Source organism: Benincasa hispida, chromosome 11 (genome assembly GCF_027475165.1).
Source record: "Benincasa hispida cultivar pf3 chromosome 11, pf3_genome.v1.1, whole genome shotgun sequence".
NCBI classification, from domain to species: Eukaryota; Viridiplantae; Streptophyta; class Magnoliopsida; order Cucurbitales; family Cucurbitaceae; genus Benincasa; species Benincasa hispida.
In genome coordinates, this window is record NC_143488.1 from 16,347,267 (window position 1) to 16,362,681 (window position 15,415).

The 15,415-nt window shown below is 37.4% G+C and overlaps 1 protein-coding gene across 8 annotated transcripts in view; it reads right to left on the minus strand.

Annotated features, from left to right (window-relative positions):
* MYB4R1 (myb domain protein 4r1) overlaps positions 1 to 13,669 on the minus strand; it is a 30,962-nt gene extending 17,293 nt beyond the window's left edge. Inside the window, exons 1-7 of one of the 8 annotated variants that reach the window (XM_039049790.2) lie at positions 13,346 to 13,669; positions 13,180 to 13,245; positions 12,973 to 13,101; positions 12,812 to 12,884; positions 11,280 to 11,375; positions 9,444 to 9,816; positions 100 to 199 (exon numbers count right to left, since the gene is read on the minus strand). In XM_039049790.2, the coding sequence (XP_038905718.2) occupies positions 100 to 199; positions 9,444 to 9,795 (452 nt within the window). In that variant the 5' untranslated portion in view covers positions 9,796 to 9,816; positions 11,280 to 11,375; positions 12,812 to 12,884; ... (1 more) ...; positions 13,180 to 13,245; positions 13,346 to 13,669. Of the gene's footprint in view, positions 1 to 99; positions 200 to 416; positions 542 to 9,443; positions 9,817 to 11,174; positions 11,376 to 12,811; positions 12,885 to 12,972; positions 13,102 to 13,179; positions 13,269 to 13,345 lie in introns of those variants that run through there. The other 7 variants (XM_039049785.2, XM_039049789.2, XM_090307500.1 and 4 more) reach the window with 7 other exon arrangements.
* Positions 13,670 to 15,415: the final 1,746 nt, after the last annotated feature.

Below are 15,415 nucleotides of genomic sequence, written 5' to 3' on the forward strand. Positions count from 1 at the left end.
ACCTTAGGGATATACAACACCATCATTAGGAAGAAGCAGTTTCACACCAAAATAATAGGAAGAAGCATTAGTTTTGCATGTTCTACAATATGTTGGTACCTTTTTGAGGATGTCTGGCTCTCAGCAGCTGTGTTGTGAGAATCCATCTTTAGAGACCCAACATAGTCACGAGACTCGTTGGGTTTATTGCTCAAAACATCTGCAAAAAAGTTACAAATCTTGGAATATGGTAAGAGGGAAAAAGATCCTTAAAAGGAAACTTCCAACACATATTGAGAAATAATTAAATGAAAATTTTCTAAATATATGACTTTTCTTAAAGAACAAGAACTATTTAGAGCTTAAGTGAAACAAGTAACAGAATATATATAACAATGCATACAGAGGAGCCTCCTTTCAAAAGAGGGTGTGGTCACCTTGCAATTTTTCAAAGGGGGTGGGCAGCTTGGACTATGTCGTTTGGGGGCTGGAAGTAGATTCTCTCAATCACCGAAGCTCTCCTATGCTCACCAAGTGGATTTGGAGGCTCACTCAAGAATAGAAACCCCTTTGGAAGAATGTTATATCTAGTATTTATGGAGTGAACTCTCATGGACAACAGATGACCATGGAGATTTTTTCACTTTTTTTTTTGCACATAACTTTCATTATCAAGGGAAAGATACACAGAGGGGGAGATGAGGTATGCCACATAACAACAACTCAACTAATATAAATTTGGGTTAGGCTAGAATTACAAAAGAATTTAGAAGTAGAGAGCCAAACAGAAGCAAAAAGAGTACCCAAATCCTAAAAAAAGTCGCTATTAGTTTCTTGATCACGAACAATTCTAGAGTTTCTTTCACACCACAACCTCCTAAGGAGGGCGAAGATCCCATTAGGCATATGGCTATGGAGATTAAGCAGAAAAAAGGAAACGGACTATGGCTGGACATTGCCAAAAATCTGCCTGCCTTTGTTTGGTTTGGCATGGGTACTAATCAAATACATTTTTCGGAAGACATGGAATGATTGATCCTCCGTAAAATCTTGCTTTCCGGGGCTCTACGTGATTTCTGGTCCCTTGATGGGTATGGAAATTATTCGACAAGGTCCCCTACAAAGGCTTAAACCCCCCTAATTAGGTTGGTTTGGAGGAACAAGTGCTTGAAGAAAGTAAAAATCTTCCTCTAGTTGATGGCTTTTAGACTAGTTTATGACAAACAATAAGCTTTAGAACTCAAGGACACAGTTGTACAACCTATAGAACAGATCTTGAATGCCGTGACAAATGATAAGCTCCAAAGAAAGTTCAGATCTTGAGCATTTCTCCATCCAGCTATAGATTGTGTTTGGGGGATTGTGACTTGTCTTCCTTGGGGGAGAGAAGATTGGCTCTTTGAAGGTCTAAATGCTTGGAAATTGAAGGGCAAAGCAAGAGGGTGTTTGGCCCACCAACTTTATACATTAGTGTTAAATCACTCAACTTCAATAATAAATACTATTGAAGTTCACATTTATTGAGAAACTCCATCTTCCTCACTTTCTCTATTTTGCACGTTTATCGAGGAAGATCATTTTATAACTCTACACTCTAAACACAAACTTCCTAATTCCAGACTTTATAACTCAACTTAGTACCCCAAACACCCCTAGGACTTTGGGAAGCAGTGTTGCTAGAACTCCTAGTGTCTCTTTTTGTTTGTTTGTTCTTATAAAGTTTTTATCATTTCCTATAAAATGTATAATTATAATGGTTGGAAATAGGGTTTTTAACCTAGGGGCATTTATGTAATTGTGTAAGACCCCTAGGGTTCCCTACTGTCTATTTATACAATGAGTTCCTGTGTATTTAGTGTATCAGTTTTAAAACAAATAAGAAAAAGACTTTATATCGTAGTTTTTCTCCCTGCACTAGGGTTTCCACATAATTCTGTTGTTTTTCTCTTCCCTATTCTCTTTTTTAACATGGTTTCAGAGCACGGTGACGAAAACCTAGCCGTTATGGAAGAGAATCAACCTCAATCCTCCTCTGTTGATGGGTCTTCAAGTTTTGACATGAGAACGGCAATTTGAGCAACGGTAAAGGAATGTTTTCAGGATGCCCTACCGGAATTAATATCTCCCGTTCAGGTACAATCCTTGGAAAATCGCCCTCAGCCCACCGAGTATCACCATTCTGAAACCAGTCAGAATCCGATTGGAGCTGGAGTCGGTCGCGAGGAACATCGATTCACGATCAGAGCTATCACGATCATGGCAGAGTCGTCGGCGGTCTCAGACGTGAAGCACAAACTGGCCGCGAGGAGGGGTTGATCGCCGACAGTCACGATCAGCGCAGAGGGATAAGTATTGGGGGCGAAGAGCAGAAGTGTGATCTAATTAAGGTTAGTACCGGTCTGGAGCAAACCGGACCGGTTCGAGTTGAACCCAGGCAGACCAACCGGTATGTTGATTTTAATTCCGACCCGATCCGATCCACGCAAGACCCGACCCAAGAACGCAGCCCTCAATTTCGACCCACGATCCTTTATTTTTGACCCGTGATCCAACCCACGCCTGACCCGACCCGAAAGCTCAACCCTTAATTTTGACCCACGCTGACCCGATCTGATCCGACCCACGCCCGACCCGAAAACTCATCTGTCCAGTTTTTTGCACCAACTAATCCACTTTCAGCCCATCCAGCCCGACTCGGTGATCCAGTTTCCTTCAACAGCCGATCTGATGGTTTTTTCACATCCAACAGTCGAGGTCTCGAGCAACCAGCACCTGTTCCATTCAATTGTGGTTCAGTTCGTTACCCAGACGATGTGAGACAACAGTTGGCTTACCTGCAGCAGATTTCTGATTTGGATACGATGTTCGGTGCAAATCCTCAACCGGTTTATTCAGAAAATTCGGTAAACTCATTACCTATAGTGCCTAACGTTTCCTGCTTATCTGGTTCGGTTAGTAATACTGCAGGATTTATCATCGGAGAAAAATTAAATGGCCAGAACTATTTTTCTTGGTCTCAATCGATCCAGATGGCCTTGGAAGGGCGTCACAAGTTTGGATATTTGACAAGGAAAATTCCAAAGCCAACCCCAGGTGATCCACAAGAACGAATTTGGAAAGGAGAAGATTCCTTGCTATGGTCTGTCTTGGTGAACAATATGGGACCCCAGATAGGAAGACCGCTATTATATGTTGCCACAGCAAAGGATATCTGAGAGGCGGCGCAAGATCTATATTCTAAACGACAGAATGCTTCTCGGTTATATACACTCCATAAACAGATTCATGAATCCAAACAAGGGTCTACAGATGTTACCTCTTATTTTAACAAACTGTTGATGCTGTAGCAGGAAATGGACTTGTGTAGAGAAATTGTCTAGAATTGTCCATAGGATGGGGCGCAATATTTGAAGATTGAGGAAGCAGATCGTGTTTATGAGTTTTTGGCTGGATTAAATCCAAAGTTTGATGGGGTTCGTAGTTGGATCTTGGGTCAACGCCCGATTCCTTCACTTCGAGAAGTCTGTTATGAAATACGGCTGGAAGAAGATCGTTTGTGTTCCATGAATAATACCACCTCAACTACTGATGCAGCCGCTTTCGTTGCCAAGTCGTCCAATACTGATGGTGATAAGAAACCTCCTCCCGTTTGTGAACATTGTAAAAAGCTTTGGCATATGAAGGATCAATGTTGGAAATTACACGGGAAGCCCCAAATAGCAGGCGACGACAGTCTCATGACAAATCTAATCATGCCCTGGCAAGTGATTCAGTAGATGACCAAACTCAGAAGAAATCTCCTGGTTACGGTAAAAACAGCTCAAGTACAGTTGGGGTGAGTGCAATTGCACAGTCAGGTAATTTTCCTTCTTTCGGCCTAATTAGTGTGAATGGTAAGAAACCTTGGAATGTGGATTCAGGGGCTACTGATCATCTTACGAGTTCCTCAGAGTTATTTATGTCCTATAATCCGAGTGTTGGTAATGAGAGAATTCGAATTGTAGATGGATCTTTTGCCCCTGTTGCAGGAAAGGGCAATATCTCTCCGTTTCATGGTTTAATTTTATGTGATACCTTACAGGTGCCTAAAATATCATATAATTTGTTATCTGTCAGTAAACTAACAAGAGATTTGAGGTGTAAGGCGATTTTCTCACCTGATTCAGTTTTATTTCAGGATCTGAAATCGGGGATGACGACTGGCACTGCCCGGCACGACAGGGGACTCTACTTCCTTTCTGACGAGGCTTCCTCTAGGAATGATCACCAATCGGGGTTTATGTCTTTAAATTTCTCTGTTTTTGAAAATGATGTTCTGTTATGGCATTTTCGCTTAGGACATCCGAATTTTCAATATATGAAATATTTATTTCCTTATTTATTTCGTAATGCTAGTACTTCTTTTAATTGTGATGTTTGAATTTGTGCCAAGCAACATCGTGTTTCTTTCCATTCTCAGCCTTATAAACCCTCGAGTCCTTTTTCTCTTGTTTATAATGATGTATGGGGTCCCTCACCGGTTACTACTTCCACGGGAAAACGGTGGTTTGTCACGTTTATAGATGATCACACCCGTCTCACCTGGGTTTTCCTGCTCACTGATAAATCTGAAGTGTCCTCTGTTTTCCAACAGTTTTACACAACTGTCGAAACTCAATTTAAAACAAAGATTGGGATTTTAAGAAGTGATAATGGGCGAGAATTCTTTAATACCTCTTTCAGAGAATTTCTCGACTCTAAAGGTATTGTTCACCAGAGCTCATGTGTTTACACTCCACAACAAAATGGAGCGTAAAAATCGGCATCTGGTTGAAGTAGCCTGATTTCTTATGTTATCCGACACCCTTCCGTCATACCTCTGGGGAGATGCAGTTCTTACTGCTGCTCACCTCATTAATCGAATGCCCTCTCGTATTCTTAATCTTCATACCCCTTTAGAATTGCTTAAAGAGTCTTTTCCTACTACTCGGTTGATCTCTGATGTTTCTCTTCGGGTTTTTGGTTGTGTTGCTTTTGTTCACTCCCATGGTCCAAACCGCACGAAATTTTCTCCTCGTGCTCAGAAGTGTGTCTTTGTTGGATATCCATTCCATCAACGTGGATATAAGTGTTATCACCCATCGTCTCAAAAGTACTATATCTCTATGGATGTCACCTTTCTCGAGGATCAGTCGTTCTTTCCTGTTAGTCATCTTCAGGGGGAGAACATAAATGAAGAGACTAACTGGTCCTCTTATGCTATTCCTTTAGAGTCAGCGCCCATTCAAACCTTGTCTAAGCCTAGTCCTAATCATGATAGTCTGGTTCTTCCTACCAATCAAGTTCCTTGAAAAACGTACTACAGGAAGTATCTCAGGAAGGAAGCAGTGTCACCTATTGAACCAAAACTGTCGGCTCCAGTGCAGGAGTCAGACCTGCCATCAGATCTAGGTACGTATATTCCTAATGATGTTGATTTATGTATGGAGAATGATGAAGGCAGGCATGACAAGGGGGAAGGAAGCAGTGATACTAAAAGAGTGATAGAAAGAGAAACTGTAGAAGATGAAATGATTGAAGCTACGGAGGATGAAATGATCCATGGTAATGATGATGTGGAAGATACTACTGAAGTTTTTGATACACAGATAGTAAATCATGGTGAGAAGCTTGAAGAGGTGAAAGAATGTGATGCGTCACTTGATCTTCCTATAGCCCTGAGGAAAGGTACCCGTTCATGTACTAAATATCCTATGCATAGTTACATGACATAGTAATCTGACATCCGAGTTCAAGGCTTTTACTACTAGCTTGGACACTGAGGTGGTTCCAGATAACATAAGTGTTGCAATGAAAAAACCAGAATGGCGGTCTGCTGTTATGGAAGAAATAAGAGCTCTGGAAAAGAATAAAACCTAGGAACCGGTGACTTTGTCTAAAGGGCACAAAACAGTAGGATGTAAATGGGTGTTTACTATAAAGTACAAGTCAGATGGGACAATTGACCGATACAAGGCTAGACTTGTTGCAAGAGGTTTCACCCAAATATATGGAGTGGATTATTCTGAGACGTTTTCACCTGTGGTTAAACTTAACACGATCCGAGTGCTTTTGTCAGTAGCTGTGAATAAAGATTGGCTCCTACACCAGCTTGATGTTAAAAATGTGTTTTTTAAACGGGGAACTTGAGGAGGAAGTCTATATGAGTCCCCCTCTCGGGTTCGAGAGTCAATTTAAAAATAAAGTGTGTAGATTGAGGAAATCACTATACGGATTGAAACAGTCTCCAAGGGCCTGGTTTGACAAGTTCACGACGTTTGTGAAAGCACAAGGATATGTTCAAGGACATTCCGATCACACTCTTTTTGTAAGAAGATCAACATCAGGGAAAATAGTTGTTCTTATTGTCTATGTTGATAATATTGTTTTATCTGGGGATGATGATATAGAAGTCTCAAGACTAAAAACAAAGATGACTAGAGAGTTTGAAATTAAAGACCTCGGGAAGCTAAGATACTTTCTGAGAATGGAAGTGGCTCGCTCAAAAGAGGGTATATCAGTTTCTCAACGAAAATATACACTGGACTTGCTAAAGGAAACAGGTATGACTGGGTATAAACCTGTTGACACACCAGTAGAATACAATGCGAAAATCGATGATAAGAATGATGGAATTCCAGTTAATAAAGAAAGGTATCAGCGGTTAGTTAGGAAGTTGATATACTTGTCTCACACAAGACCAGATATTTCTTATGCAATAAGTGTTGTGAGTCAGTTCATGCAAGCTCCTTGTGAGAATCATATGATAGCAGTTGAACGTATTCTTGGGTATCTGAAAGGAACTCCTGGTAAAGGCCTAATGTTCAGGAAAACCGATAAACGATTTGTTGAAGCTTACACTGATTCTGACTGGACAGAGTCTGTTGTCTAGATATTGTACGTTTGTCTGGGGAAATCTAGTCACCTAGAGAAGTAAAAAACAAGGAGTTGTTGCTAGAAGTAGTACTAAGGCAGAGTATCGGGCCATGAGTCTAGGGATTTGTGAAGAAATCTGGTTGAAGAAAGTATTATCAGATCTCCAGCAAGATAATGAGTTTCCAATGAAATTATTTTGTGATAATAAAGCTGTCATCAGTATTGCAAACAACCCAGTTCAACATGACAGAACTAAACATGTGGAGATAGACAGACACTATATTAAGGAGAGGTTGGACAGTGGAAACATATGCATCCCTTATATTCCTTCGAGTCAACAAGTTGCTGATGTACTTACAAAAGGGTTATTGAGACAAAATTTTAATTATTGTGTAAGCAAGTTGGGGCTTGTTGATATCTATGCACCAACTTGAGGGGGAGTGTTGGAAATAGGGTTTTTAACCTAGGGGCATTTATGTAATTGTGCAAGAACCCTAGGGTTCCCTACTGTCTATTTATACAATGAATCCTTGTGTATTTAGTGTATCAGTTTTAAAACAAATAAGAAAAAGACTTTATATCATGGTTTTTCTCCCTGCACTAGGGTTTCCACGTAATCCTGTTATTTTTCTCTTCCCTATTCTCTTTTTTAACAATAACAATGGGAATGATATAGCAAGAAATACCAAAAAAATCCCCAAAAGCATTAGGTGTCAAAACTATAACAAATTAAGAACATGAATATATTGTCATAGGCCAACTCCAAAATGGCAGAGTTAAAAATCTTTCACAAATATGTTAGCTCTATTAGATATGCACACAAAACTCATAAGGCTCATGAAGAACACACCTACAGTTGGATAGTTCAAAAGATACTACCAAAGAATTACCGACTTCCTTGTCCCACCTTCCAGAAAATCATTTATTTAGCTAATAATGAATTAGGGAAAGATGTTCACTCGTAAAAAATAATGCAAGTGTTGAGCACAATTTGATGACCAAATAAGCAATAAAAATATTTATTACAATTGATGTGGAGAACCTTTTGTGATTTAAGATTTTTATCTTTAAGATTCTTTAATAATTCTTTGTCTTCCATTTGTTGGATAGGGTGTCCTCTATCTTCCAACAAAGGATGCAACACCAAGGACCCACTAGCGAAGGCATCTATCTCATAAGCCTATTTGTTGTGTTTACACGGCCATGCAAAACTTGCCAAAAAAAGATCTTAACTTTCTTTCGAATTTTTATCCTCCATAAAGCATCAAAATCTGACTCAACGGTGGGAGAGGGGTCTAGTAAAAACCGAAAGAAAGATCTACAAGAGAAGCCCTCCAAAGTGGAAGGACTCCACACCCGAACATCCTTCCTTTCCTACCTAAAGTCAAAATTTTCAATCAAGGAAAGAAGAGAGACCACCTCCGTCGTTGCCCTATTGGACAAAAACTGACAGAACCTAAAGGAGAAAGAGACCAAACTCCCCGAACAAACCAAGATCTACGACACCTGGCGATTTCTACCTTTTGTATGGAAAACTACTTTCTATTTCATTTCATTTTCTATTGACTATTGAGAGCTTTGTTATGTTGAATGTTGGACAACATATTTTGTTGATTTGTACATCTACAAACTATAATGGTTTTGGTCAATTAACTTGACAATTGACATTTTATGCTTTTTTTTAGTGGAAGATATTTAGTATTTTATGTTAAAATTTACATATATTATAAAAAAATAGTGTATCCCCAACGTGTCCGTATCCTAGTATTTTAGAAATTGCCATATCGCCATGCTTTTCTTAGGTTAAATGGTTTAGGGAATGCTTTCCTTAATCTCTTTGCCATAATCTTCCATAGTCTAGTATTAAGTGTTTGGGGTGAGAATAGATGCTTCCGCATCTTGAGTGAGGTGAAGCATCATTGCCCATAGCAACTAAACACAAATCTCCTTCTAACTCAAGGATACAATTGTACAACCTATGTACAATTGAATAGATCCTATTCAAGTAAGATCGTAGCAACTAAACACAAATCTGAAAGTAGTTCAATCAATGATGTAACTACAGCATAGAAGCCAACTACATAAAGGCCACAAATTGCTCGAAACATAAGAGTGACCAAAGTAATTTCGAACTAGTTTCACCCATTTGATTAGAAGAGTGAATAATAGTAACCACTAGTAAACTAAAGACTCAAAATACAAGATCTTGCAAGAAATAGAGATGAAACAAGAATTGTAAAAGAATATAGAGAAAATAATTGTAATCAGATCATAAGAAACACTCCACATCAATAATTCTGGTTAGATGCATCGAAGGAAGTAATTTGAAAGTTCAAAAAAGAAAACATCAACCGAAAAGTCATCAAAATTGCAGTTAGGTAACATGAACTTAACCTAGATTGGGGGAGGAACGTACAATTCTTCCCAAGCAACCCAAAGCCATTTGAAAATGCCATATACAATGGGCAGCTCATAATGAGTAATTATTATCACAACCAAGGAACTTCAAGACTAACAGCCAATATAACATGACATTTATAAAACAATCTTTACAATTACCAAAAACCTACCACTTTCATACGCCGCAAAGCGCCGTTGTATTGAACGAAGCATCTCAAATTCATCTTCCTCCTCATCTAGGGACACTGGTGGGAGAGTACTCAACGGCTGCTCATCATCCACAATCGAGAATCGGTTCTGAATATTTCGAAGAAGTTCGAAATCATCATCATCAGAATCAAAACCAGAATTAGCATCTCCTACGGCAGGTGATGACAGCCTAGGATTAATATAATCCTCTGGATTAACTCCAACAAGCCTATAGGCTCTCTGAAGGACTTCCATGTCCTCATCAACCACATCATCTTCCTTGTTGGCAGGAAGCTCAACATCACCTTCATCGCCATGGTTGTGGCAAGACATGGTTGTATGAGCAACACGTACCTGAAAAAATCCAACTTTAGAAAAGAACTAGGATGGTTCACTAACTAAAGTTCTACCAAAGAACAAGCCCAAAATCATATAAGACGATGAGATTCGAAAGACATAAACTTCCGCTTTACAAAAGAGAAGCAAAACCTAGAAATAACTAAATAAGACATAAATTCTAGAGGCTACACAAACATCAGCGTTTTCAAAGCACAAGGTGCACCTCAAGGCGACAAGCCCTTTAATTGCCTCAAGGCCAAAGGTGACAAAAAGGCAAGGTCCGAGTAAAATGAGGCACAATGGATGATAAAAATAAAATAAAATATATATAGAGCATAGAGCATACATTTTGAAAACATCCAAATACCAAAGTCTTAAATATCAATACAAAATAATGAAAACTTAAAAATGTCAAAAATGTGCAATAATAATCAAGTCGTAGTAGTTCCAAAACACCATTACATCACAAAGTATTAAGAATGAACCAAAATAATAAACATAAAACATCAATGTTCAATTAAGATTAAATAATCATTGGCCAAAGTGAGTTTAACTTAGTGGTCTTGGCATGCATTCCGATCTAAGAGGTCGAAGGTTCAATCCCCCACCCCTGCAATTGTTGTACAAAAAATTAAATAATTGTTACTATCATCTACATCTAAATTTAAGGCCTCATCTAGTACTCCTTCGTTATTCTTCTCTTCATCGTCCAGTTAAGATTAATTAATAATATAATTAAATAACTATGAAAATAATAATAGTTTCAAATTTATTATACAATAGATTAAATAATAAAAAAATTATTATTTTATATTTTAATGGTTAAAATGAATATTCAATTAAAGAAAGGAAAAATGATTAAAAAAGTTAACGATTTCATTAAAATCCCACCTCATGGATGAACCAACAACTCAACAAGAAGTCGAAGAAGAAAGAAGCTGAAGAAGAAGGACCGAGAGAAATCAATCGAATATGGAATCAAACGAAGAAGACAAAGCCTACCGAACAAAAAATTCAAAACTCTTGATCATGTTAGAAGAACAAGAATGTGGGAAGAACAAGAATTGACAAAGAAGTCGAGGAAGCACAGAAGTTGTTGAATTTGAAGTCAAACGAGGAAGATGAAGAATTCAATTGAAAAGCATGCAAAACCACCAACTGTCTATGATGAATTTAAAAATCAAATTGACGTTCATTGCATGGCGTTCCACATGGGTTTGGGAATTAGATTATGTACGCCTCTGAGTATTTTTCTATCTATTATTATTATTTTAAAAATAAAAATAAAAAATAAAAATAAGGTGGTATAGTTATTTGGCACACAAAGGCGCAGTCAAGCGAGCACCTAATTGAAGGCACACGCCTTGACTTACGCAGAGGTGAGAAGACCTCAGGTCGCCTCGCTTCTTGCCTGAGGCACACACTTGGGGTTGCCTCAACATCACTTACAAAAACCATTTACATAACCACAATCCAACCTTTTCAAACTTCAAAAATAGCTAAAATCCTCTAAGTCACCCATGACCTCGCTCCAGCAAAACCACGTCAATCGCCTAGGTCCACCTTGCCAAGACCTGAGAATAGTAATTTTAAGAAAAGAATGAATATTAAGAATACCTAGTAACCCCACTATTGGGATTGGTACGTGCAAGCACACAAGGTTTAAACTTTTCTCTTCAACTTTGTGTAGACAACTCATTCATTCCCCCTTTAAAAAATTTTATGACCAACACCTTAATAGTGTAAACCTCTCTTGAGACCTTACCCCTGTGAGTGGTTAGTTGGCATCCAATCAGTAGAGTTGAGTCTTGGTTTGGAAGCCGAGCATATTTAGGGGAAATGTATTTACCACAACGTTCAAAATCATAACATTTAAATTTAACAACCAATCACACAAGGGGCTGAAAGATTGCCTTAAGTGCTTATTAGCCAATTGGCAAATTACCTTCATATTTATAGGTATGAAGGTCATGAGTGCAAAAATAGTTAATGGGTTGCAAGATGTAAAAATAGCTAAACTGAACCTTAAGAAATCAAGTAAAGGGTAACCAATTGTGGAAAGGCATTATCCACCTAAATACAAGGTTTAGCACAATAACTAAACAACCAAGACTTAAAAGAAATACAAGAAAAGCCATTAAAGGCCAAGAACATGAGAATGTGTGTATGTACCTACATCAACAACTATGCAAACATACAAATGCATGAGGTCCCATTACATTTTCACATTCACATAGTAATTTTCTCATAAGCATACATACAAATGCATGAGGTCCCATTACATTTTCACATTCACAGAGTAATTTTCTCATAAGCATACATCAACCTCAAATTTTCATTATGCATCTTATTCACAAATGCACATATTGACATATAACAACTTTTCATACACATCACAATCATAGCAATGGCATTAAGTCCAATATACAAAATCAGGTCACACCATTAGCGCACACAGCCTGGCCAACTAGAATGCATAATTCCCAACCAAGCACCAGGGTATACTAATAGTAAAATCACTTAAACATTGTTGGCTCGACCAAATGTCCTTGGATAATCCTAAAATAATTTCTGAAATTAAAACTCAATCTCATATCGTAAACTTGATTCAAGATTATTAAACAAACTAAATGGTGCTTAGGAGAGTTACTAGCTCAATCTTACCCAACGTCGTAAGATCAATCTAAGCACATCAATTACATGTAACTTAGATCTGTTGGACTTGCATCAATTTCATGGAGTCAATAACTACGGAAAGGAAAGGATGATTAAAATTCTAATCTTAACACTCCATGTAGCATACACATATGCATGAGGTCCCTCGTGTTTTCATATAATTAATAACGTCAAGCATATAACTGATCATAAATGTCATCAATAAATTTCATGTTAAAACATGTAAACATGTCATGCTTAACATAAGTCTCACATACAATTTAATTGGCAAGGCCAAAAACATTAAAAAAAAATAATTCTTTGCCTAGCACTTAAGCGTAGTAACATCACTTACCTCGAAAAATAAGTCCAAATGTATACTTATCCAAGCAAACCAACCTCCCTCCTAGTTACCACAACCTTGAATCCTAGAACATGAACCAAATTTTAAATTAAGCCTTTATGTCCAAATCCCAGACCACAAATTTAACTTACCAAAAACTCCAAACTACTAACCCAATAAGTGGTTTGATCCGAAACCACTTCAAAACTTCAAAATCAGACCCAAAAGCTAAACCGCCAAAAACAACCTTTAACGTTGCTGGACAGCAGCTTTAAACCCCTCAAAACTTCAAATCCAACCTCCTAAATCACAATGAAATCAATAATGAAGCCAAAGCTTAGTGGGTATCAAGGTTAACCAAAATCCAAAGAAAAACTTACCAACGACTGACCAGTTTACCACAATCTCTGCCGGACAGTGTTCAAATCCCCTTAAAGTTTTCGAAACTACACCCAACACATAGTTGATACTAGGATTACATGCTTCAATTTAATGGGTGTCCAACAAAATCCATTCAAAAACCCAAAACTTAAAACAGAAACTTACACAAATTCAATCAAAATCCGACGATGGCGGCGAGGTGAAGGTCTGATCGCGGCGGCTGATACAGACACGGCGGCGACGCTGTCAAACTACACAGAGAGAGAGATAGATTGGGCAAGGGAGAAACTTTCCGACGGAGCAGCGAGGGAATCTGAGCAGAAGCGGCCGGCGGACATGCGACGGAGGCGGCGGGCGGTTGAGCGGCAGTGGCGGCGTGGGTCTGCTCGCATAACGTGAAAGAGAACAGAGAGATTTAGGCGGGTCTGAGCGTGGGTCTAGGGCTGAAGAAACTAAAATTTTAATATATAGTTCCAAATAAAATCTTCCAAATTTTAAACCTCCCCTTCGCAAATTTAAATCTTCTACATTTCACAAATTTTCTATCCATTTAAATCCAAAAATTTTAAATCTCCAATTAAATTAGTATTTATTATGAATATTATAATAATAAATATATATCCATTATTATTTAGTATCAAAAGTCATGTGTCACCCTTCATATTATCTATGTGGCTTGTGATTATTCATGTTTGTCCATCTAAGTCTATATCTTACTTGTCATTTTGCCTGCATTTGTTGGATTTTAAAAAACACACATTGGTGCCTTTTCAAAATTCCACTAATTTTCATATTATCCAATTTTATAATTTTAATTATTTTATGTTTTTAGTCATTTTATTTTATATTATATTTTATATATTTAATATTATTATATAAATATATTATTATATTATATTTTCTCTATATCCGTGTTTTCGTTGTACTCTTCAAATTCACAACACGTATCAACATGAGCTCCTGTCGTTTTTCCCGCTAAAGGTATGTCAATTTTTCCCTCTTCGTTATAATTAATAAATTTAATGTTATTTTGCATATTCAATATTTATTAAATTTATAACATAAATACAATATTTTATGATAGTGTTGTCATGACAAATCTCACAAAATTAGAATTTGTTGCTCTTGATATTGACGGTAATAATTATTTATCGTGAGTACTTGATGCCGAAATCCACCCAGATGCTGTGAATCTTGGGGAGACTATTAAAGAAGAAAATACGACATCCAGCCAGGATAAAACAAAAGTTATAATTTTCCTTTGTCATCATCTCTATGAGGGATTGAAAATAGAGTATCGTACAATAGAATATCCTCGTATCATGTGAAAAAATTTAAAAGAGAGGTATAATCATCAAAAAATAGTTATTCTTTCTAAAGCTCGTTATGAGTGTATGCACTTAAGACTACAAGATTTCAAATCAATAAGTGATCAACTCCGGATTATTTAAAATCAGTTCAAAATTGTTATTATGCGGAGAGAAAATTACTGATATCGATATGTTAGAGAAGACATTTTCTACCTTTCATGTCTCAAATATACTTCTGCAGTAGCGATATTGAGATAAAGGTTTTAAACGGTATTTTAAATTAATTTCATGTTTTATTGTGGTCGAACAAAATAACAAGGTATTGATGAAAAATCGTGAATCTCAACCAATCGGAACGACACCATTCCCTGAAGTGAATGCTGAGAACTTTAATAATAATCGTGGTCGAGGTCGTGACCGTGACAAATGAAGAAATAATTATTCTTAATTGGTGGTCGTTTAAATCATTCAAATTTCAAAAGAACCATACAAAATCATGATCACAAGGGAAAAGCTCCACAAGATAAGAGTTAAGAAGTTAGATGTAACTATAGGGGCAAAACGGTAATTTGGCTCAATTGTACTTATGAGCCATTTGTGAAGGGTCATCATACTGTTGATTGGTTATATCTAATGGACACAGAAATATATCTGTAGTGTGAAGAATGCAGTTGTCTGTCTTTAGTGGAATGCCCCGTAATTAACGGATGGTGGATATCGTGATTAAAGAGTTTAGTCAGTTATTCACGTACCGTTGGAGCTTCAAGCTACAAGTCCATAAGGTCCCATTGGTAGCTCAATGGATTCAAGTTGAGAATCCGTTTTTGGGTTAGTTTGAAATGTTTAAATTAACAATAGAGAATTTGATTATATATGATATAATTAAATTGATTCAATTATATATGATATAATTGATATGATGTAT